The sequence below is a fragment of the Mytilus californianus genome, unplaced genomic scaffold, assembly GCF_021869535.1.
Source record: "Mytilus californianus isolate M0D057914Y unplaced genomic scaffold, xbMytCali1.0.p SCAF_9, whole genome shotgun sequence".
Taxonomy (NCBI): domain Eukaryota; kingdom Metazoa; phylum Mollusca; class Bivalvia; order Mytilida; family Mytilidae; genus Mytilus; species Mytilus californianus.
The window spans coordinates 28,922,095-28,945,257 of NW_026262745.1; the positions used below are offsets into that span (position 1 = coordinate 28,922,095).

General features: G+C 32.0%; 2 protein-coding genes across 7 annotated transcripts in view; one reads left to right on the forward strand and one right to left on the reverse strand.

Annotated features, from left to right (window-relative positions):
• LOC127714088 (heat shock 70 kDa protein 12B-like) overlaps positions 1 to 15,027 on the reverse strand; it is a 181,878-nt gene extending 166,851 nt beyond the window's left edge. For all 4 annotated transcript variants that reach the window (XR_007987553.1, XR_007987554.1, XR_007987552.1 and 1 more), the window contains exons 1-3: positions 14,913 to 15,027; positions 9,011 to 9,344; positions 3,948 to 4,169 (exon numbers count right to left, since the gene is read on the reverse strand). Coding sequence is in view for 1 of the 4 variants with exons in the window: in XM_052220042.1 (XP_052076002.1) it covers positions 3,948 to 4,169; positions 9,011 to 9,319 (531 nt within the window). In the remaining 3 variants the exon portion in view is untranslated. The remainder of the gene's footprint in view (positions 1 to 3,947; positions 4,170 to 9,010; positions 9,345 to 14,912) is intronic.
• Positions 15,028 to 15,088: 61 nt separating this feature from the next.
• Positions 15,089 to 23,163, forward strand: part of LOC127714089 (interaptin-like) — a 63,748-nt gene continuing 55,673 nt past the window's right edge. For 2 of the 3 annotated variants that reach the window (XM_052220043.1, XM_052220044.1), the window contains exons 1-2: positions 15,089 to 15,234; positions 21,156 to 21,354. In XM_052220043.1, coding sequence (XP_052076003.1) covers positions 15,197 to 15,234; positions 21,156 to 21,354 — 237 coding nt within the window. In that variant the 5' untranslated portion in view covers positions 15,089 to 15,196. The remainder of the gene's footprint in view (positions 15,235 to 21,155; positions 21,355 to 23,163) is intronic. The other variant, XM_052220045.1, reaches the window with a different exon arrangement.

Below are 23,163 nucleotides of genomic sequence, written 5' to 3' on the forward strand. Positions count from 1 at the left end.
GTGATATTTACAGTTTTCGGAACATCTCTTGACTTGTCCATAGGGGTATGGATGTGTATTGGCTAAAATTGTAAGATGCTGGGGAGCGATATTTCTGAATGTTTGATATATGTTTGGACTAGTACTGTACTTTACACACACAAAATATTTGACAAAAAGAACCGGAGCATTTTTTTTAATGAAACAAAACGTTATAAAGAACTAATAGAGAATTTAATTGTGGTCTGTGGCCTGCTGTCAGATTTGTTCTGTTTAAATTTTTTATATGTAAGCTGAAAACTGCAGTTAGAAAACTCAGTAGATTAAGATAAGAAGATTGAAAAAAAAGTTGCAACAACGAACCACAAGTGGTGGCAATAGCTCACATGGCCATTTTAGGTTTGCTTAATAGCAAGTAATACCAATTTTCCCATTTCTATGTAGCATCAATTCAGCACCATTGTTTCCTTCCTACAGAGTATATTTTTGCCAATTGATATACATGATAAAATATTCCTCGACTTGTGCTTCCTTTTAGAAGTTTATCTTACAAGAAAGCTTTAAGATTTCTTAATGGTTAAAGTGAAATCATCACTTTAAAAATTTTAATAACACTTTTAAATTGTTGACTAATACAAAATATCTGTATTAAAAATGTCCACTGATATGTTCCATTTGTTGCAGCCATTACCCAACTCTTATTTTCCTCTTTAATGGCATCATTTCAAGAAATGTACTTTTCACAAAGCAAAATGATAGGTGCCATTGGAGTTCACACCTGTTTAGGGTGAGGTTCACGCTGGTGAATATTATGTCTGAGCAAGGCTTCCAAAACGGTCATATATTCCAGACATTTGTATTATATCCGGTAAAAGTCCGGCTTGGCAAAGCACGAAACGGTCATCTACTTTTTAGATTTCAAGGCTTTCTTAAGAGGCGGTCATTTTAACATAACTCACGATCTTTTTGACCCAACCTTTTGCCTTTAACAGCCACACATTTCCAGTCATAAAAGTGACATGATCATTAAGTACTATCAAAACAACCCCTACTTTAATACCTTCTCATTTTAATCAAGGCTAATTAGTTGTCGAACAGCTGAAATTTACCTGTTCAGGTGACAGGTAAACTATTTTGAACCGGACATTGATCGGTCTATTCAAAGTTATTTTCGTACATTTCACCGGTTTGCATCTAATTAATTTAGTCAAAAAGATTCAGATTATCAGAAATACATTAACAAATAAGATTTGATGAAAAAATTAAAGAGGTGAAAATGAAAAATCGTCATAACCACGTTGTTTGAACCAGAGACATGTCTCTGTTTGAACTAGTACATGTGTGCGCATGTGCATGTGCGCAGGTGTGAATTTAATTATGCATCCTAATTTCTTAAAAAAATGCTTAAATTGTCATTGATACCTTTATCTCACGTTTATTTCGAATATTTTCTTGAAGAAATAACGTAGAATGAGCTACTTACACTCATTCATGCTTTGCAAACGTACACGGAATTTACGTATCCGTCTCTGGTCCATGTTTTACCATTGTCAAGATTACATCCGATTTCAGATTTAATAAAATGCTCCGCAGGGCGCAGCTTGATACGACCGCAGAGGTCGAACCCTGAACAGTTGGGGCAAGTATGGACACAACATTCAAGCTTGATACAGCTCTGAATTTGGATTGTGATTAAATATTTGACACAGCATAGGTTTCTGACACAGAATGAATGTGGTCTAAGAACTTAAAAATTTTAAATTGGACATTCACCTATTATGGTCCAATATCCAAAATCTAAATACATGGTTAGATTCAGCATATCAAAGAACCCCAAGAATTCAATTTTTGATGAAATCAAACAAAGTTTAATTTTGGACCCTTTTGACCTCAATGTGGACAAAGTTGATAACGGGGCCTAAAAATCAAAAATCTAAATACATGGTTAGATTCAGCATATCAAAGAACCCCATATATTCAATTTTTGTTGAAATCAAACAAAGTTTAATTTTGGACCCCGATTTGGACCAACTAGAAAACTGGGCCCATAATCAAAAATCTTAATACATGTTTAGATTCAGCATATCAAAGAACCCTAAGAATTCAATTTTTGTTAAAATCAAACTTAGTTTAATTTTGGACCCTTTGGACCTTAATGTAGACCAATTTGAAAACAGAACCAAAAATTAAGAATCTAAATACACGGTTAGATTCGGCATATCAAAGAACCCCAATATTTCAATTTTTGATGAAATCAAACAAAGTTTCATTTTGGACCCTTTGAACCTCAATGTGGACCAATTTAAAAACGGGGCCCAAAATCCAACTTAATACACGGTTAGATTCAGCCTATTAAAGAACCCCAAGAATTCAAGAATAAAACCCCATTGAAATTGGTCAAGAAATAAGCAATTTATACGAAGTATCTTCTTTTGCACAATACTGTGCAATTGAATATTTCTTGCTATTGCACAATACTGCACAATTGACAATTTCTTGCTATTGCGCAATATTGTGCTATTGGATATTTCTTGCTATTGCGCAATACTGTGCAATTGAAGATTTCTTGCTATTGCGCAATACTGTGCAATTGAAGATTTCTTGCTATTGTGCAATACTGTGCAATTGAAAATTTCTTGCTATTGCACAATACTTATTATATAATAATTTACACATCCTGTTTGGTGTTTATCTCCTACCATATCATTATTATTTGCTTTTAAATATAAATCAGAAATAACCAACTTAAAATGGAAAATTTTAAAAGAAAAAAAAGAAAAAAAAGGAAAAAAAAAAAAATCCCCCCCCCCCAAATTTTTTGAACCCCCTTATGATTCATCACCCCCAAACTCAATTCCAGCCTTCCCTTTGTGGTATGGTACCTTGAAATACAATTTCAGAGAGATCCATACACTTGAACACAAGTTATTGTCTGGAAACTAGAAAAATGTGTTTTTTGGCCCCCAATTCCTAAACGTTCGGGCAATTACCCCCAAACTCAATTCCAGCTTTCCCTTTGTGATATGGAACCTTGTAGTACAATTTCAGAAATATCCATACACTTGAACACAAGTTATTGTCTGGAAACTAGAAAAATGTTTGTTTTTTGCCCCTTTTTTGGCCCCTAATTCCTAAAATTTTGAGGCGATTACCCCCAAAATCAATCACAGCATTCCCTTTGTGATATGTAACCTTGTGGTACAATGTCAGAGAGATCCATACACTAACACACAAGTTATGTCTGGAAGTTACAAAAATGCTTATTTTTGGCCCCTAATTCCTTAACTGTTGGTACCATAACCCCCAAAATCAATCCCAACCTTCCTTTTGTGGTATTGAACCTTATGGTAAAATTTCATAGAGATCAATTCACTTAAACTAAAGTTAGAGTGCGAAAACCAATGTGTCTTCGGACGACGACGCCAACGTCATACCAATATACGACCGCAAAAATTTTTGCGGTCGTATAAAAACGAAAGTAAAGTTTTTGACAACGTTATTTTGCACAAATAAAGAGTCTAAGGCAGATATTAGTACGCTGATGTTGCACACTTCGGATGATGCACTGCCAATTTAACAGTTTATGTCAGAACTTTGAATTTGAATCAAAGATAGTTTAATATCGTTTTTTTTAAATATCAATCATTCGGATGGCCAACTCGGCAACTGATTACCATAATTGCCTTTTGTTTATTTAGTCTTAAGGGATTAAAATCGGGATAATATATAAAATGTCTGGCTAGCTAAAAATAATTTTGGAAGCCCTGTGTCTGAGGTGTGTTTTTTTTTGTTTACATAGTTGTTGATAATAATGCTGGTGCAGAAAAAAAAATTAAGATTTTCAATAATATGTCTACCGTCACTAAAATTTATTGCAGGAGAGATACAAATGCAGTTTTTGTCAAATGCTAATAACTAGCTGTCCTTGGCTAAAGCCATTTAACCAGGTAAGATACTCATATGTTTACCTTTTCTGCTGCCTCTCGCATAAACTGCTTTGCAGGGTCATTCCAGATAGCAGGAACAGTAAGGACCCATTGGATATCATCTCGACGTACACCTGTATTTCTCTTATTTAATGTTTCCATTAGATGATCCTTTAGATATTTGATTGCAACAGAAAAGATTTTCATAGCTGGTAACTCTTTCTGGCTATCAAATGTTTTCACTTTTACATCTCTCTTTATCCCCTGTAATACAAGATACAAATAAAAGAACAGTGTTCCAATGTCCCCTACAGATACATATATATATTTTATCTGTCCAAGAACAATACATGTAATTCCAATAAAAAATGCATGTTTTGTCATTGAAGCATACCCTGACTTGTAATTCAAAGTATTTGAAAACAGGAAGTATGTAAAATCATTTGCACCTTACAACTCATCACTACAAAACTGTTGCCCAAATATGAACTCATTGTGTTCTGTAGTACTGGAGAAATGCGACGAATTTTTTTTAAGTTCATTCAACATATTGGGAAATTGAAAGTATCAGCAAACATGAGATTAAAAAAAAAGTGCTCACATGTTACAATTCAGTAATGTCAAGATGCTGACCAAATATGAAGTCATTCTGTTTAGTTGTACATGAGGAAAGTATGATGGAAATATTTATTGGACGAATGAACACAAGTGAACAACATGGTGAATGAAATATTGCCCCTTCTATTGTGGTAGTTTTTTTTATGTTCTTTTAATCCATGACATTGCTGATATAAACCTTTGATACATATTTTAAAGAAATGTTACAAGAAATGTAAGCTTACAATGCATTTTTCTATATAATTTTCATTTCCAATGGGCATAAGTTCTTTAATTATAATAGATTGGCACTATTTTTTCAACTGGTCTGAGAAATTGCTGAAATAACCTTTGATAAATTTCATGAAAATCTGGCAAGAATTGTACACTTGAGTCCGCTTACAAGACAGACATACAAACTGACAAACAAACGGATGCCTAATATTCCTGTCCTCTGCAATGTGTTGTGTAGGGGACAACAAAGATATATTTTGAATTGAAAATCCTGTTTCACAATCTCTGAGACATGTAACTATACCCCTGATCTTTCTTGGTATGTGGAATCTGGTTAGGCAATACCATGTGATACATAATAGATCCCTGAATGTTCTACTTCCTCTTTGTTAAAAAAAACTTATATTTTTAAAATTTCATGCACATATACATGTATAGAATTCTCTTCACATTCTACTCATCAACTAACAGTCATACCTTTTTGTTATAAAATTCGTAAGGGTTCCGCGGAACCCAGTGTCTCGCCTACTTTTGCTGTTAGTCATAGGCTCAACAAAAATGGGGAAAAAATTATTTAAAATTTTCCTCTAGATACTATCTTTTGATTGTAAGAAGCTTCTGTCCAAGTTTGGTAAAAATCCAGGATGGTTTATGAATCTAATAAATGTTTTAATAATACGTCCCGTAAACGAGCGTATAAAAACTTTAACTGCAGACTGTATGTAATGTTAACTGGAAGAATCAAAACATCGTCGATGTTGTGATCCAGCCATATTCAATGCTAGTCTGATATTCATTCTGACCATACTTTTTTTCAACATTTTATTCTCTTTTCATTTCCAATCTTACTGTAAAATTTCTATGTTATTGTCAAAAGGGAGGGAATTTCGCAATATTGATGCAAATATTGATAGATATATTGATAGATATTTTAGACTCTGTCACATTTTTTTTTTATAAATATTTGCAATCTAATGGTATTGACAGGAATAGAAAAGGAAATCTTCAAACAAGTCATATATTTTTAATATGCCATTTATAGTAACTGGTTTAATAATTTTCAGAAAGAGGCCTTGGAAATGCACTTTCTCAACAACAAAAATTAAAAAAATAATAACTATTTTTTATCTAAATTGGTGTTCATTCTTCACTAAGAAAAAATACATTTCCTGTATTCAAATTTATAAATGTACAAATACCTAATGCTGAGATATTTCCAATTACTGTCAAATAGCAATATAATGGGATATAAATGTAGAACAAACAAATAAATTTTATTGCAGAAAATGCTCAGGTAAGAGTTATGCAATTTTGTTTATTGTTTCAACCAAATTTCTGATAATTGTAACTAATTAATTAGAACTTGATTATTGACTTATGTCAGATAATAATGACACTGTTTTTACAAGTGAAATAAAATTTGCTTGCATTTTTTATACATATTTTTTACAATGTTTGTCTTTTCTTTGAAAAAAAACACATCTGATTAATCATTCAGCTAGCTAGCAAAATTAACAGAAAATTTTAATGTAGTGTAGATAAAAATAAATAATACATTTGTAGGTTAACTATTGAGGTCAAGAATGTGTGTATTCAGTTAGGTGTGTAATAAATTGTGTCTATTTAATTATGTAACAGGTCAAGAGATATTAACTGTGGTGAATTAAGACTGGGGTTGTTTCCAATTAATACTTACACCTTTGAGTGTAATTATTTGAAAATCATGACAGTTGATAATCATACTGACCCTTACTTGCCTATGGAAAGAATTGTGGGAATCAACTTAGATATATTACATGTATTAATACACATGTTGCCCTAAATTTCATTGAACAATAATTTACACAAGCATAAGATACTAATATGATACTTTCAAAATTCTTATCAACTGATTCAATTGACGTACAAATACTTTTTCAAATTAATTCCTAAATAGTAAATCATTATAAATTTTGATTTACAAAGGAACTATATGCAAGTGTATATCTAAAATAAAAGGGTTGTTCAACCAATCTTTTCTTAATTTAAGGGCAAATGACATGTTAAAAGTTGGCAGTTGATGATTATAATGGTGTAGAAAGTTTCTGCAAGTCATAAAAACACATAATTAGTTTCAAGATATGTCTTCAACTTAGTATTCTGCACCATCTCCAAAAACAGAGTGATCGCATAGATCCAGCATGGCTGAATCAAAAACTAAGTCCATTTATAAGTAAAATACGGATAAATAGGATTTTTTTTTTTTACAAAATTTACTTCTGGATACTATCTTATGAATATATCATAGACAAGCTTCTGTCCAAGTTTGGTAGAAATCCAGAATAGTTTAAGAAAGTTATTAAAATTTTAAAAACTTTAAACCACAGAGTGAATGTAATGTTAACTGGCAGAAAAACTAAGTCCATTTATAAGTAAAATACGGATAAACAGGATTTTTTTTTTTACAAAAATTAATTCTGGATACTATCTTATGATCATAAACTAGCTTAATTCTGTCCGAGTTTGGTAGAAATCCAGAATAGTTTAACATTTTTAAGAAGGTTATTAAAATTTTAAAAACTTTTAACCACAGAGTGAATGTAATGTTAACTGGCAGAAAAACTAAGTCCATTTATAAGTAAAATACGGATAAACAGGATTTTTTTTTTACAAAAATTAATTTTGGATACTATCTTATGATCATAAACTAGGTTCTGTCCCCGTTTGGTTGAAATCCAGGATAGTTTAAGAAAGTTATTAAAATTTCAAAAACTTTAACCACAGGGTGAAAATTTGTGGACGCCGCCACTGTCAACGACGGAATGTAGGATCGCTATGTCTTGCTTTTACGACAAAAGTTGCAGGCTCGACAATAAAGGGGTATGATGAGTGAGCAATAGCTAACAGTATACCCTGTTTGTTCCTTAATAGCAAAATTTCAGTATTATAAGAGTTAATAATTTAACTAAATGTAAATTGGAAGAAAAGTGATCTGACAATTTTGAGTTGTATTAAAAGAGAAGCCAAAGATACTAAAGGGACATTCAAACTCATAAGTTGAAAATTAACTGACAACGCCATGGCTAAAAAAGAAAAAAAACAAGTGAATGTGTGAGCTACTGCTCACTAATGATACCCCCGCCCGCTAAAAGTATATGGTAAACAGGAAGTTGTTGAGTGATGAATCTGAAAACGCATCACACGGTATAGCTGACTCATATAAACCCTGAAACCAAATTTCAGAAATCCTTGTAATGAAGTTCCTGAGAAAAATGCGACGAAAAATATTCATGGGACGGACGGACGGACTGACTGACTGACTGATGAACTGACGGATGGACAGACAGACAGAGGTAAAACAGTATACCCCCACTTTTTTAAAGAGGGGGTATAAAAACAACAGACAAACTACAGTACTTAAACACAACACAGAAAACTAAAGACTGAGCAACATGAACCCCACCAAAAACTGGGTTTGATCTTAGGTGCTCCAGAAGGGTAAGCAGATCCTGCTCCGCATGTGGCACCCGTCGTGTTGCTCATGCACACCGGTGATAAGTCTAATTCGATGGGTCACATTCAGGAAAAAGGGGGCAGGATTGTGGTTATGAGAACTGGAACATATCTGATATAAAACTTAGTTTATTTGACAATAAAACAGCCAAATTGGTTTATAAAAGCTCTGATAATGACACATTATCTCCCCTATAAATCTAAAATTTTTACATAAAAATCTTCAATTTCTCTTATAATTTAATATGAAGTGGCTTTTATTGTGCTTTATTAACAACACCATGTTTAAATATAGATATACATATCTGTAACCATGTTTTTGTTTAGAGAAAAGTCTAAAATTTATTCTCAAAAGTGTTTCTCAAATTGTCATGTATATCACAATTGCTGATCATAATTTATAATTTATAATAAATGTTACATATTTACTCAAGGTTATAAATTATGACTTTGACAGGAGGCCTGAGATCAGAGTTAATTTGTAGTGCATTTCTTTAGAACAATCAATGCAAATAAAAACAAAACATAGCACCTGCACTTTCTCAATAAGATTTTTACAGCTTAGTGTACTACTTGCAGGACAAATTATATCAAAATTATAGAAAAATTCATTCACTCTAACTCAAAATGAGGCAATTTTATGCCAATTCGGTCTTGAATTCAGTTCAGTCTGTACCAAATTAACCTTTCAAGAGAACACATGCTGAAATGTCTGGCATGCTTTAGTAATCATGATTAATTTTTTGTTGTAAGTCTTAAGTATCTAATACAACAATATTTACCAATGACCCATGAAGCATCATCTTAAACCTTCTAAAGTAAAACCAATTTTTGTGTAGATCTTCATTGGCAAGTGCTGTGTATCTATCTTCAGCATCATAACCAAAACAATCAAACTCCTCCTGAGGGTTCAGTAATATGGATGTTGGTGTTTTTAAGGAGACCAAACCCCTGGAAGCAGCAGGCCAGTTGTGTGAAGATATTTTACATGCATCTTGTTCAAAGTCATGACGGAATGAGAAGGCATAACCTGAGTAGGTGGTCCCAAAGTCTATGGCTGCTACCAATATCTTGGCAGACTGAGACGCCATATCAATAAATAGATCTGTATTTCAACTGAACAAAAAGAAAATAAAAGATAAATGATTATAACATAATTGTTGCAATTCACTGTATATAATAATGCTAATTTCCATACAAATAATTCTAACATTTAACCAACTGAAAATAACACACTAGCATATATAAGATATAATGGTTCCATTTAATGTATAAGTTATATTTCAATGTTAAACACAGGTATAATTTGCATAGTTCAATAAATAAAATAGTACAAAGTATGATAAAATTATTCTTCATGTTTGACTCAACAATACAATCAAACATTATTCTGAAAAAATATATTGAACCAACATTCCATCTGAGGATGGTGGTCAATAATATTTACCCTCTAGAAAAATAACTACTTAAACCACAAAAAAAGTTAGTCTTTTTAATCGGAAAATAAAGAAGGCCATTTGTTGTGCCAAAATATATGCCTTTAGAATATAATATTATTTCATCTTGCATGTATATATCAGGACACAGTGAAGGCTATATGGCATGATGTCACAGATGTCTTAACCAATTCCCACATATCGAAGTGATGTGGTTTTAAGCAACTATACATGTAGGTTGATGTACAGCCTTCAACAATGAGGAAATACCCATACCTTATAGCCAGCTATAAACCTTGATCATGCTGATAGAAGGATCTGACATGACAAAATGTTAAACAATTCAAACGAAAATAAATAGGGAATGTGTCCATGGGACAGTCAGATAATGCCTCCGCTTGCATATAACATTATAAAGGGACATAACTCAAGAACAGTTAAAGTGACATTATCCAAATTCATACTTGACCTGCGTTTTGTGGTAATAAGCGTTGTGTATGAGATTCATAACATTTGGTTTAGGTAAACTAAAGTTAGATAACAGAAACGAAAAATTCAGCAATTTTTATTTTTATAAAGGGGCATAACTCATGATCAATTTTGGGGATGTATGCGACGAACAGACGGGACAGACAAGGGTAACACTAAATGACGAAAAATTCTAGCAACTTCTAAAGGGGCATAACTCATGAACAGTGTAAGTTTTATAACATTTGGTTGAGGCAAACTAAAATTAGAGAACGTTAACCAATTTTGTGGACGTACCTGACGAACTGATGGGACGGACAAGGGTAACACTTAATGCCCCCTTTGTCTAGCGACGGGGGCATAAAAACCAACTGCCTGATTTCTGACCACTCAAACACTGAATTTAACATAAAATATGATATTAGTAAAGGTGGTGAAACAGGAACACATTTAGGAGAATTTTCATGTTATAAATATTTTTAATACATGTGGTGTTATTTCCTCTTAAAGTGGGTTTTCTCTGAAATATGTTGTCACTGATAATTGAAAAGATAAACCAACTTATTTCACTGTTTAAATGCTAGATATAATCATTTCAATGAAAATAAGGAAGGCTTTGAATTTTTTGTATCTAAAAATAATTTTAAGTGAAAAAATTAATAACTATTTTAAAAGGTAGTAGACTATCACATTTGCACAAATTTGAATTTTGACAAGTAAAATTGAGAATGGAAATGGGGAATGTGTCAAAGAAACAACAACCCGACCATAGAGCAGACAACAGCCGAAGGCCACCAATGGGTCTTCAATGCAGCGAGAAACTCCCGCACCCGAAGGCGTCCTTCAACTGGCCCCTAAACAAATATGTATACTAGTTCAGTGATAATGGATGTCATACTCAACTCCAAATTATACACAGGAAACTAAAATTAAAAATGTACATGTATTACCTTTGCACTAATAACAGGTATTACATTTACGTGAATTTACCGGTAATTTACCTGACTTTTTAGCTGTGTTTAATCCTGGAAATAACCTGTACTTTACAAAAACTTTGTTAAAATGTATCATATTTATAAAATTATACAACTGCTATAATATCATGAATATAAGCATGTACATTTGTCTTGAATAATATAAAGTGGTTCTTTTCAGGTAATTTTCAAGATTGTGCTCATTTGTCCCTGTAAACAAAACTTTTTGCCATCAATTTTTGTTCTATATCTGCATATTTTCTTGGTGAATTGCAAGGAAATGTTTCCACTTTTCTTCTCTTCTATTTACACGGAAAGTATATTTATTGAATATCAAGGACTTTTTTCATTTGTTTGACTCAAAAATGTTTTTTATTTTTATTTTAATTAATATTGTTATTTTTATCAGAATTATTTTAGATGTTGATATTGAAATTATAAGTAAACTGTTAATTTGCAATAAAATGCCATCCCACTTAGGACATTAAGATGTTCTGTAGAACATTAATCTAACTAACTTAGTCCGTTAGACTCTGTCCCACTAAAGAAGATTCAGAACCACTGTTAGACCTTAAATATCCAAATGTATTTTGTTGTCAAATTTAGAGTATGAAATTGCTTATTAAAACAATTGACACCCTAACTAACTTAGTATAATTCTAGATGATTTTTTATATCTCAGACATCTATACATCTGGCTTATTGAATGCATATGGCCTATAATAAACCCTTAAAAGGCAAGAGGGCAAAACAATTTTATTTGGATAAGGCATATGACACATTACATATATCTGCAAGAAGGAACTTTAGTTTTGATAATTTACCTGAAGGGGGCTATTTATATAAATTTGTCAATGTAAACGAAAAAACTGTAGTAAAAATGATAGCAAGCCAAAAGTGCTCCTTTAATCATGTTAATAGACACCTCTGACCTCAGTTTCTGGCTAGAACACTGTATAACATAAGGAAAACTATGTTACTAAATTCTTACATAAATGGCACATAAATAAAAATCCAATTATAATCCAAAATTGAAACAGAGCTCCCTCAAGTTGCTGTTCCATTATTCTGACAAATGGATTACAGTTTTAAAGCTGATTCCTAACACTACCTGACACTGAAAGAAAAAGCAGCCATCGATCAATGAACTATAAACATTAAAACTGAAGGAACTTGAAAACTGTAATCCCATTTTGGATTTTTGTCAGGGGCATTTTTTCTGATTTATCCAGCCTCATTATCCCTTATCAAGCCCTATTCAGGCAAAATTTTACCAATAACCTCACCTCAAGCTGGTGTGTTTCGCAACATTCTGTACACTTGAAGGCGTAAAATTTTTATAAGAAGTAGTGTTGTCAATGTCAGAAGGACCAAATATCGAATACCAAAATCATTAACCAGTAAATTAGATTTTTCAATTTTAATAGTTCTGTTATAAACGTATATTGAAATGATAAAAAAAAGCCAATACTAATGTCTTGACATGATCATCATGGTACTTAATACAATCAATTATCCATTACATTTGTGACTTAATTGACAATTTATAATATATTCCAATTTCACCTACATCAATTAGCATTATATTTGCAAATCTTAACCCCCAAACAGGATCAAGTAAAAAAAAAAAATGAATTCTTGTAGGGTTCAGAAATGGCAAAGCCAAAATCAATCTAAGTATCACTTTTCAATACTTAAAGGACTTAATTGACCACAGGAAACAACATATTTAAATTTGAAAAGATTTCGTCATAGTGTTTTCAAGTTATTGCACAGACAACGCTCCAAATATCACTTTTTGCTACTAAAGGTCTACAACTCAACAACAAAAGCTGAAATCTTGAAAACTGAACTTGACTTTCAATCAATAACAGGAAACAACATATCTAAACTTGAAAAGATTTCATCAAAACATTTTCAAGTTATTGCACACACACAGTTGGGCAGCTGCCTGTCTGCCTGACAACACAACTGCCTGCCCGCTTTACATCACCAAATTAATAACCAATATTGTTTTAAAAACTGTCTAACAGCCAATATATACATGTCCAATTATATGAACATTTATACATTGTTAAACTACTCTAAATATCAGCACAACAATGTTAAATCTGCAAATTTGCGGAAGCAAATTTTTGTTCTTCCCTTGCTGGGATTCGAACTCATGCTACTGGGATATCAAGACAACACCACCTGCACTTTGTCCAGCACTCTAGAACACTCTGCCACCTAGAATGAACTAAAAATTCAGCTTTCGGTGGCCTAGTGTTACCGTTCCTCGTCAGTAGAATCTAGAGTTGTAACACAGTACATGATATATTAGGCATGAAGATGGAATTGATTGCAGATTAGCTAAATTATCTGTCCTAAAGGATCGTAAGATGCAGTCACAGAAATAATTATTTGATAAGTACTTCTAAACAAGTGACAACTCTACAACAGATCCATCCATTGGATCACCAGTGAAGGTGATATACGGCTGAAAACACATATTATGTATGTTAAGCGTCCCTTTGGCAAGGACGAAACAGTTTGTTAATCATGTAAATCATGTTAATGTTTTAATTAGCTGTAAATGACTATTTTTTTTTTAAATCCGTGAAAAGGTAATGATATTTTTTGTGCAATTGCAACTGCAAATCCAAGCATATGTAATGCACCAGTTCAAAATAGAATACTGATTAAAAAATTGTGAAATTTTATAGTGGAAACTGAGCAACAGATGTATTGTCTCCATCCAGACGTGCTAAAGACAATTATGACAAACTTACAATAACTGAATGCTAAGCAGACGACCCTCATCAGTGATCACTCAGGACTTATCTTTCCACGAGTGATTTCATAATTTATAGTGAATGACCTTTAGCATGTTTAGAAATATTTGTGTATTGATAGTATTGTAATCGAATACTTTCATCCGGTCCCTTTGAATGTGACTTAACAAGGTTTGACTGTATTGATTTATCTACTGTTATTGACAGAGGGCATTGCCTCATATTACTGGTGTAGACCACTTTCGAGTTCCTTCGCAGGAAAAGCTTGTCAATAATGCGAGCCTATTTGATTTCATTTACCAGATAGAAGGGACTGCCTGTATCCCTTCACTATTAAAGTTCATCAAGCGTCTTCGTGATCGTCATTATGCAGGATAAACTAGAAATAATGTTTGTTCTTTAGGTACTTAATCACAATTTCCCAATGACAGCAGTCAGGCAGTGCTGATTATCAATTATAAGAATTTCATTTGCTGAATAATTCGTGCACTAAAACACTTTTTGAAAATATGAAGGGGCTTTATGGTTTTAACAGGTTTTTAGATACTTTTGATATTTTGAGTACCGTTGCTTAAGTATGTGACCATACAATAAGTTCAGTGCTGTCAAGTCTCAAGCAGACTCACACATTTTCATGCTTATTTGGAGGCATTTTCCTTGGATATATCGTTTTTTCCTCTTTGATCTTTACAATTTAGCCAAATCTCGTGCATTTGCTTGGTGGAAACTTGACAGCCCTTTCCCCCTGTAAGTTGTATGCTGTGTCGTTTTAATTGAAAAGGAAAGTACAATGTACCTTGCAAATACCAAGAAATACTTAAAACACACTTTACAATAATTCATATGAAAAGATAACTTAATCTATAAAATTGTTCAAATCGTACGTTTAAAGTTAAAAGTTTTACTTTTTCGATTTCCAACATACGATCATTATTCTGACCTTCCTTGAACAGGAACGTCAGATACCAAGAAATATAACAATAAACTTGAACTTTCAACCCTTAAATATTCAGTTAAAAGATGCAATGTTACCTTTTGAAAAGTGGTTGTGTTTGCACTAATCTAACAAACTATGTGTTTAAACACCTTTTTTGCCTATGCATCATGCTTAATACATATAGTGTGTTGACTAGTAACTTCATCAACTTTCGTTTTGGTGCGATTTTTATAACATGAAAACCAAGAACGGGTAGACTACAATTCCGGAATGAATCCGCCATAAGTTTAGATTTTTCTCAGTTTTAGTTCCCTGTGCAAGTAGAACATTTTCGGGCCATATTTTTCTTGTTTCCATTAATAATAATATATAAACAGACATGAGTTCATTGAAGTGTGCATCAGGACGAAAGAGGAGGTAATTATTTGAGATATTTTATTAAAAAATAAACAAAACAGAAAATAAAGAATGGAACTTGAAAGAATTCAAAAACGAAAGTAAATTCATAAAAACATCGGTTTATGGAGTAGGGGTAAGAGCCTAAATTTTCTGACCTACAGACAGTTAACATTTGTACGATGATAACAATTTTAAATTTATAACTTTTATATCGGTGCAAACTTACGTCAAATGAAATAAAAAATGTAAAAAAAGGGGGGACACCAATCTCGAGTTTTTTATGAATTAGTTATACCGGTGGTGGTGGTGGATGAACGGATACCAATTTTGAGTTGTTTTTTTATGATTGAGATACACAGGTTGACCCAAGGTCAATAGGCGTAAACAACTCTGTCAACCAATTGGTTCTTACAGTTACAGTGATAACATAATTCATCAGCGATCGTATTTCTTTGCTTATTTTGACAAAATTGAACCAAATTAGCTGCTAAAAATTAATTATTATTTCATTATTTCACTTTTATTAATGATTGAACCAAACAAAATCATATTCTAATTTTGTTCATATCTCGTAGCTAGTGCCCCTTTAAATATATATATACATGTCTGAACATGTGACATTTTTTAAATATATTAAAATTTGTAATTCTGAAAGACTACATTTCACATCAAATAATAACAGTTCGTTATAATAACGTCACTAGTGCTTTCGTGCCTTCTGGCAATCATCAGGCGACAATTTAACAATGTCCTTGACGACACTAACGTTCACTACGTTACAATAATAGTAAAGGGAGATAAATCTAAAATGCATACATTGATCGGTTTAATTTTGGCTGAATATGAAAGACCTTTATAAAGTGTGCTTCCTTTGCCAGTCTTTTATATTTATTAGATTCGTTCATTTTATAGAATGGAAAAAAATACGGTAAATTTTCCACTGCTGCACGATTCTAAATGTTCACTCACAACTAGCATTTGTATGGTTGGATCTCATTATCATGATTATGTTGTCTGTGAATCAGGGACTCTTTCACAAATTGAATTACCAGTCTGTCCGATATACTATTCCTTGCAAGTGCTGCATACAATACAGTAAAGTAGGTTTATCGTTTTACAATTTATGTCTGTATTTGGAACAATGGTTTTGCAGTTAAGTAATTGTGGCCTAGGTTTCCATATATTCACAAATGACCACATCTAAGGTCATTACATTTTGAAACGTTGTATTTTATTCCAGTTGGGTCATAAAATTAAGCCCTTGTTAAAATGTTTTTTTAGATTCCAAGGCTGTCTTTTAGTTTTCAGGAATTTTTCTGTAGGAATAGCATTTTTAATTTTTCTGTTTTGCTTTTATGACGTTGAATATGTCAGGATTGCATGGGTTATGAGTGCTAACAAAGGGAACAAGTTCTGTAGTTCGCTCTCTCAGTCAGGGGTGCTACTTGTAAAAGTAATTTTTATTTACTTGAAGAAGTAAATATTAATATACTTTAATATATAAGTAAATATGTAGGATACTTATACAAGTGTATTTTATTTACTTGTATAGGTAAATTATTTTTTGGCTTAGTTATGTTCATTAGACATTCAGATTTTTTTACTTATACAAGTAAAAAAGTCATCCTATCTTCTTTTCTTGAATTTCTTAGGACTTCTTTGCTCTAATAGAATTTTTAATTGTCTATCCTTTGCAGATCTATGTCTTTACTAATCATTTAAGTGTAATTTCATGGACAATGAAAATCTCAATGAAAATCTCATTTATCTGTTATCTTCAGAACACTGCTCATTTACAAGCCCCTAAGTGGCAATTTTTGAAGGCCTTGCACAAATACTTAAGATCTTTGCGCAATTAGTTTCTTTGTTGAATTAATGAGATGAAACATTGAAATCTAATCAAAAATTATGAGCTAACCTGAGAAAAATTGTTAGAGCCATGTTTTTACATCTCAAAACTTGGGAATTTTTTGGGATTGTAAAAAAAATTACTTATACAAGTAAATTTTTGAGAAAATTAAGGGGAGATTATTCAAACATTATAATTTACTTATATAAGTATATATATGTTTTTTGGACTTTTGTTGCTGGTTTTTTCGATATTCTGGCTTTCAATGATTTTCTGCATATGATTCTAGCCATTTTTTACCTCTTCATCAGAAATTTTTTTCGACCATCTCCTTCAATTTATCGGCAACATTGATCATTGAAATTTGGTCGATTTCTTTGTTGATAAGGCTGTAATCACTTTCTTGGTATTTCTTTTCATATCTTTCTTTTTTCGCAATTAGAAGAGATACTTTGTGGATTTCACAGTTAAGAGAATTCCAAAAGTTTTGCTTTCCTGCATTAACTTAAGAACTTGTTTCCATGTTTTATATATATATTGCGGTTTTTATCCAACGCAATCATAGGTTGAACGTTGTTTTCAATTTTGACTTGTTTATATATATATATAAATATCAGCACAACAATGTTAAATCTGCGAATTTGCGGAAGCAAATTTTTGTTCTTCCCTCACAAATTTGCAGATTTAACATTGTTGTGCTGATATTTAGAGTAATTATGAATATAATAAGTGTTTTCAGCCGTGTATCACCTTCACTGGTGATCCATTATGGATGGATCTGTCGTAGAGTTGTCACTTGTTTAGACGTACTTATTATATACATATATATAATATCAATTAGGTTTTATTATTATGCATTTGATCTCCATGATGGTTTTAATAACTAGTTTTGGTGATTTAGAGATGTCTATACATGTATGCTTTATGTCATAATTCACTGAAAGTCATGACTGTAAGAGTACCTGTGACAAAACCATGACTGGTGCAATTTAAAGAGTTTATCACACTCATTTGATTATGTACAGATCACAATCTCAGTGGCATATATTTTCTTATAACAAAATTTAATTTCAGTTGCCAAGAAAAAAGTAAAACACGCCGAGGAAAATTCAAAACGGAAAGTCCTTAATCAAATGGCAAAATCAAAATCTCAAACACGTTAAACGTATACATGTATATAACAACTGTCATATTCCTGACTTGGTACAGGGATTTCCTTATGTAGAAAATGGTGGATTGAACCTGGTTTTATAGCTAGCTAAACCTCTCACTTGTAAGACAGTCGCATAAAAATTCCATTATATTGACAACAATGTGTGAACAAAACTGACAAACATAATAATTAAAAATGTCAAAAATAGGGATACAGCAGTCAACATTGTGTTATAACCTTAGAAAAGGAATGAAGAGAATCACAATACTTAATAAGCGAGCAGACCTTTTATCACAATTTAGACGTTTAAATTTAGGTAAAAATCAAACTCAAATTGAAGTTCTTAATTGACTTTCATCTTCAGAAATTAATTTCATTGCTTGCTATAAAGGTCTTAACATACTGTTCACCACCAAAACATTTATTCTGAAAAAAGGGAGTCTTAGGTCTTTGTTTAAAGATAAGTATAATTCTGTGCTATGTTCATTGATATTATTATTAAAACATAACCATTGTTTTTTGGAATAAACTTCATCAGGTACACACAAAACCAAATGCAGGAAGAAACATTAAAAAATCATAAAAAGACCCAAACAGAAGTGGAGTTGCTACCGTAATTAGTATAAGTACAAAGTATTTGTGCTATTATGTATAAACTTTATAAATTAGAAATTTACAGGTTAATTGTTTCATTTTAATCATGCCAGTACCAAGGCTTCCTGGTAAGCAACATCAACTGGGGATGTTGGTTATTGGAAAATAACAAAGTTTAAGATGCAATGTATGATACCTTGAACAATTTGTAACATCTTGAAAGCCGTTTTCTTTTGTAATGTTTTAAATTCACCAGGCAAGAAATGATATACTGTTTTTTAAGTTAATTTTTTTTGTACAAATTATGTGGATTGTGGTATTTTTTTTGTATTATAGGTCCTTGATTTTTTTTGTTTTGGCAAATTCTACAAAAAAACATAAAGGAAATTTGTTTTTCATTCAATCTAATTGAAATTAGTTCTCCTTACTTGCTCCTCATTTTTGTTAGGTTGATTATATGTCCCACCTGCAACATATGTAATCAACTGAAAGAAAACGAGGAGCCATTTGAGGAGAACTAATTTTAATTAGATTTGTTTTCATTAAATGTTTGAATTCAAGGTTCTCCTGTTTAAATGTTGTCCACAAAAATGAAGGACATGCCACACCCTTGAGAAATACTCTTCTCATTACAGTTTTGCAACTGGTATTTTTTCAGATTAAGTTAACCAGCAATATTTTCCAATGATTTTTAGAAATAAATGCATATTAAAATTAATTAGTATGACTGGTAATGTTAGTTGCATTCCAAAGACTATTTTCAATTTTAAACCACTCTCATAAGAATATCAGTTCCGTGACAATTTTGGGCTAAAATTTTATGAAACAAAATTAAGGAGTTCTGTCTTTCCAATTATTTCAGTGATATAAAAAGAAGATGTGGTATGATTGCCAATGAGACAACTCTCGACAAGAGACCAAATGATACAGAAATTAACAACTATAGGTCTCTGTACGGCCTTCATATAATGAGCAAAGCCCATACTGCATAGTCAGCTATAATTAAAGGCCCCGAAATGACAAATGTAAAGCAGTTCAAATGAGAAAACTAACGGCCTAATTTATGTACCAAATAATTGACGAAAGACAAATATATAACACAGTAACAAACGACAACCACTGAATTACAGGCTCCTGACTTGGGACATGTACAGGCACATACAGAATATGGCAGGGTTATATAAAAAAATTTTTTTATTGAATTAAATCTATGCTAACTTATAACATGTATAAAAAATTGTATGTTTATTGTCTCATAGTTAAAGAAAATGTATTATCAGTTGGTGATGGGTTTCTCCTTGAAACACTTCTATGATTCACCAATATTGCTGAGAAATTCATTTATATATTTTGAAATAATTATAGTGTAAACGGTTAATCACTCTTCTATGTTTTATAACATTTTTGCTTAAAACATTTTGTTTTGTTTATATATTTGTACCACATATATATAAAAAAGAAGATGTGGTATAATTGCCAATGAGACAACTCTCCACAAGAGACCAAATGACACAGAAATTAACAGCGATAGGTCACCATATGGCCTTCAACAATGACCAAATCCCATACCACATACTCAGCTATAAAAGGCCCAGAAATCACAAATGTAAAACAATTCAAATGAGAAAATTAACAGCCTAATTAATGTACAAAAAAATGAACGGAAAAAAATATGTAACACAGCAACAAACGATAACCACTCAATTACAGGCTCCTGACTTGGGACAGGCACATACATACAGAATGTGGCGCGGTTAAACATGTTAGCGGGATCCCAACCCTCCCCCTAACCTAGGACAGTGGAGTAACAGTACAACATAAGAACGAACTATAAAAATCAGTTGAAAAAGGCTTAACTCATCAGATGGATACCAATAGAAATACATATAACAAAAACATGTGGACGTGACGGGGTATAATATGCCTTTTAAGGACTTGTATTATATATTTGATACAGATTTAAAATTATCACAGTGGCACTGTATTTATGTTTTGTTTCACACTTCTGTTGTTCTCTTTCCAGTTCAGTATTGAAATCAAAATGAAAAAAATGTTCATGTTCCATTGCAATATTTTATGTTTAAATCACTGTGTACATATACAACACAAACCAGATATTTTTCTGTTGCAGAAATTTAACTTCAGTTTCAAAGACGAATTTATCAACTATTCCATGGTAAATTTCTAAATTATTTCTAAAAATAAAATAGGGAAAGACTGTTTATACATGTACAAAAGCAATTAAGACATAAATATAAGATATAGTGATGTGATATTCTTTAATTGAAATATTTTGAAGGTTTTATAGTTTGGTTCATTTTCTCCTTTTTTATTTCTTTTTAGGAGGTTAGAGTTTCCTTCAAAAGATGAACAAACACAGGTGGAGTATGAGGATGTGAAACTTGTTGTTATAAAAACAAAAAAGTCTATAAAAGCACTTGAAAAAATACTGAAAGACTTCACAAACTACAAGCAAAATTTCCAAGATATAGAACATCATCTTAAAAGAAACACTCATGCTCGTATGCATGAATTGAATACAGTAAGGGATCATTTTGCTTAAATTTCATTGTCTCCACATAATGCATAGCCCAGAGATTTTTTTAAGACCAAACAGCCTATTGTTTATGCGCATTAGCTAATGTAATTTGACTGTTACATGAAAGCTCTATGACATTGTGTCCAGCTAGGCAAAATGCGGCAGATAAGAACATCACATTTCGTGGATTCCAATGACAATTTTGTTTAATGACAAAACCTTAAAAGAAAAAAAAGACAGACAGTATCAGCAACAACCACTGAATTACAGTCTCCTGACTTAAGACAGGCAGGGTTAGACATGTTTGTAGATGCTCAACCCTTCCCTAGCATGGGAGTCTGATAACTTATCATAAAACAGCAGTGTATTAGCACAACATAAGAACTAACCTGTCATAAAACAGTTGAAAATAGTCTAACTTGCATGAAACACCAAAAAAATATACTTAATTTATATAAATGTTACAAAAGTGGCACTAATGTATTAAAATATGATGAAAAAATAGGGGTCATCAATATCAGATCTCACGCTGTTGCAGCACAAAATTAGCCTTTAGAAATTTTGGTTGTTGGAATGGATTTTTATTTTAATAACCTACTCAACTTTAAAGAGGATTTTTTTTTTTTGCCCTCTCTCCCTCTTTAGCAAAATTATTGAAAATAGGTAGTGAAATCAAAGATGATACTGACTTAAATTTCTTGACAATTAGACTGAAGATATGTTCTTTTTTCTCTCATCATTTTCAGAAGTTTGCCCCAACCCACTTTTCAGTCTACTCCTTTGCTACTGTAGTGTTGACAGACAGTTAGAAGCACAGACAGACTACGGTATACCATAATATGTTCAGACTAAGACGAGCATATAAAATTATCTCATCAAATTTGTTGATTAATTATTTTTGAATATTCAAAATGTAAGGAACTTGAAATTATAGGTAATTGTAAGTATTTAATTCTAAAATGTGACATGCATTTGGAAAATTATAAAACACCATCTTGGTTATTACTTTCACAGGTCATGAATGAATGAGACAGTAAACACAAAATACAAAAAACTGGAAAAGACGTCTAGTTTAAAATTCAACAATTTTCATTTGAATAAAATAAAAGTATTAATTTTCCAGAAATACACAGTATAACGAAAATCTTAAGAATCTAAATTACCAGTTTCGGAAATTAAAAACAATGATAACATTGTCTACAATTAAAAGCACCAAAAATGTTTTTAATCTTTCCAGTCATCCTAGCTTGCGAATTGTTGAAAGTGAGAAATTTAATGTTGGATGTTACCGTAGCAATTATTTTTCTAATAAGATATGATATAACAACAGAACTTTTAGTTTAACACACCTTAGATTTAGATTTTGATTCACATTCAAGTATTTTTTAATAAGCTCACCTGGCCCAATGCGTCGTCTGTTGTCTTCCGTTGTCGCCTGTTAACTTTTACAAAAATGTTATCCTCTGAAACTACTGGGCAAAATGTAACCAAACTTTGCCACAATCATCATTGGGGTATATAGTTTAAAAATTGTGTCTGGTGACCCCGCCTGCTTATCAAGATGGCTGACATGGCTTAAAATAGAACACAGGGGTAAAATGCAAGTTTTGTCTATTATTTTGAAAACTGTTATGACCGTTGGTTTTTCCGTTTGAATGGTTTTACACTAGTAATTTTTTGGGGCCCTTTATAGCTTGCTGTTCGATGTGAGCCGATGCTCCATGTTGAAGGCCGTACCTTGACCTATAATGGTTTACTTTTATAAATTGTAACTTGGATGGAGAGTTGTCTCATTGGCACTCATACCTCATC